Source organism: Opisthorchis viverrini, assembly GCF_000715545.1.
Source record: "Opisthorchis viverrini unplaced genomic scaffold opera_v5_291, whole genome shotgun sequence".
Taxonomy (NCBI): Eukaryota; Metazoa; Platyhelminthes; class Trematoda; order Opisthorchiida; family Opisthorchiidae; genus Opisthorchis; species Opisthorchis viverrini.
In genome coordinates, this window is record NW_008751949.1 from 22,264 (window position 1) to 25,012 (window position 2,749).

Here is a 2,749-nt window from a genome sequence, read left to right on the forward strand (position 1 = left end):
GTTTGTTGAATATGCATATTATTATATTTGCAATAGTACCGTGATTCCAGAATTCGGATTTCTTGGTCGTTTTCGTGGATTGGCACGCGTAGCTCAAATTCAGAAAGCAGATAGCCGTAACAGGTGCTTCAAGTGCATGCTGCACACACAAATCCTACATGGTTATCCTTCATATATTTATTCAACGCTTTCTCAAATGGAGAATGGAAACAGGACAGAAGCTAATTTGCCAACAAACATATGAAACCATAGAACGCCGTCAATCATAAGATAAACCAAATTAACTGCGCCTGTAAGTGATCTACTTTGAAACGTAATTAAGTTGATTAACAGAAGGTGACAAACGCTTACAGACGTTTTTTACTAGAATGATGAATACAATAGTTGGGTGCACTTGACTCATATAAACAATACAAAAAGTGGAATGAGCCGAAAAGTGACTTGTCATTTTAGGACACTTGTTGAGAATCCCTGAGTAAATTTTCGGATGCGCGAAGTGTCTCCTCTGCAGTATCGCTGCTACACGTGTTCAGTAGTTATCCATGGAGACTTGTGGAACTCAGTCGACTTCCTGTCCTGTGCACGCTAGCGTATATTGGGTGGAGTTTTACGCCTATTTATTGTGTGCAGTGCGAGGAGAGGGCTGTCCCTCCGTGTGTGATGCACGAACATGAATAAAACTTGACCTGATTAGTTGTTGTATGTATGGTGACGCAAGTGGTAGCCGCGCAAAGAAAAACGGATGAGAAGTAGTGTGCAAGTTGTCGGCTAAGGTTGAAAGTGGGACAGGAATCGTCACGTGGTTTTGGTGTTTGTGACGCGTGATCTGATAGGTGACCTCTACATGCCTCACCAGCAAAATCCAATGCTACGAATCCCTTCTGAATCAAGCGGAGCGACTGAGTCATTCTGTTAATAAATCAAAACATCTTGTTCAAATGGGCAGGTCACCAACCACCCATGGCTTCCATGTGATTTCCAGTTTATGAGATATAGCGCGAAACTAAGTCTTATCATGCCTTGAGGTTCGTACTATTCTTCAAATGAAAGGTATGATCTATAGAATATACAACGTAACTTTCCACCTATGTTGTTATATCATTAACGTTTGTTTGCTTTATATTCTTCAGGCATTACAAACCTGATGAGATTTTTAGTGAACTTCGGTACAGTACTGTTTTTGGAAAGCCTGCCTTGCGCTCACCGCAACAATCAAAGTCAACTTGATGCACTATGCAGTAGTGGTGAAAGTGTGCATCGCCGTCGGTTATTTGTAATCTCATTTAGGCAGGAATAGACACGGAGTAATGCATGTGACACTCTAACATCCCAATGAGATTTTTCACATTGAAAAGCATGACGTTACTCGGCTCGATTGCGTCAAAAACCTCAACGACGTTGGCGGGAAATAAGGCACATTATCCCTGTTCATCATGTTAAGTTCACGCGCTTTTGCTTATCTTGAATATTTAACGTAACTGTCAAGCCCGTGTCTATCTGCAATGATGATTGCGAAAATTCAGTTATGGACTATAACCTAATACAATGATCAAGGGCAGCCCTTCACAACCACATCTGTAAACGGTGTTTCTTATCTTGGTCATTTACAGTAAACGCTATTCTAGTGTGCGAAGCGGTAGTAAGATCCTAAAATTCAAGGATCTTATGAGCCTTCACACGTGTACCCAGGAAAGTAGCCGTCACAAATACCAACTGAGTAGACGGCTTCTTGATGTCAAATCTGATCCCCTCGAGCGCTAAATCCTGGCTTAACCCTATTCTTGCTTCCCGATAGTTATAACCTGTTGCTTGATAGGAGCAACTGTTCCGTCGTCACAATATCATGTAAACATCTCATTCGTCAGCATCAAAAAAAATAAACTAGGGGAATCTTTCTTTTTTTCGGTACTTGCCTCTGTAAACAACCATTTCGTGTCCTCATTATCCGTTTAAATCCAAAAAAACTTTCGCATCTTAGAAACATATAACACGTTGAAAACAGGTCGCCCTTTCAGACTACACTGAGGCTCTTCTCCGTATCTCACATGTGCATTCATCACCGTTCACGCCGAAGTAGCCTCACTCATTTCCACTTACACGACCTGGTCCAAGCTATCCGAGTACTGGGCAAAAAAGACAGCCAATACTGATGCCATCGCCCCAGACTATGATGATCTGACCGAAGAATGCAATAGTATTCCACCTAGTTACTCTGGGAAAATATCCTTTATCCCGCATCGAAGCAACATACGTCACCACAATTCCACATATCTCGTTTTTGCCCTTTAAGCGGTCGATAGATCCTAATGTCTATGATCCATTTTCTCAACACGCCTTGCCCACACATATTTGTCCTATTCGATAGGCCTTTCCGTTGGCTACCCACCCATTTACCAGCTACTTCCGCACCGTGTTCGCCTCGTCCGCACTTCCTGGGGCCGCATCTACACGAACACCCTCAAGTAAAGGTCTGTTTCTGAGAGCGCCTAGCACAAGTCATTGTAATTTTTCCATGCCCATCTCCACTGCCTTTATCCTCCCCTACCTTTGGCCTTAAGTTTCTGTGCTTAGACGATTTACATCTTGTTTCTTCAAGTCGGCTCACATTTTTGGGTCACTGTTTAACTTCTGATGTTATTCTTTACCAAGGTCCAGCATAAACCAAAACGAAGCAATAGTTAATCGCTTTTGAGAGCTACGCCACATCCTCTGATAACGCGCAGTGCACGCACCTCAAATATTAGGTTCA

General features: G+C 42.5%; 1 protein-coding gene across 1 annotated transcript in view; it reads right to left on the minus strand.

Annotated features, from left to right (window-relative positions):
* Positions 1–448, minus strand: part of T265_14909 (hypothetical protein) — a gene marked incomplete at both ends in the record, with an annotated part of 9,091 nt that extends 8,643 nt beyond the window's left edge. Inside the window, 1 exon segment of the mRNA XM_009175777.1 lies at positions 306–448. Within this exon segment, the coding sequence (XP_009174041.1) occupies positions 306–448 (143 nt within the window).
* Positions 449–2,749: the final 2,301 nt, after the last annotated feature.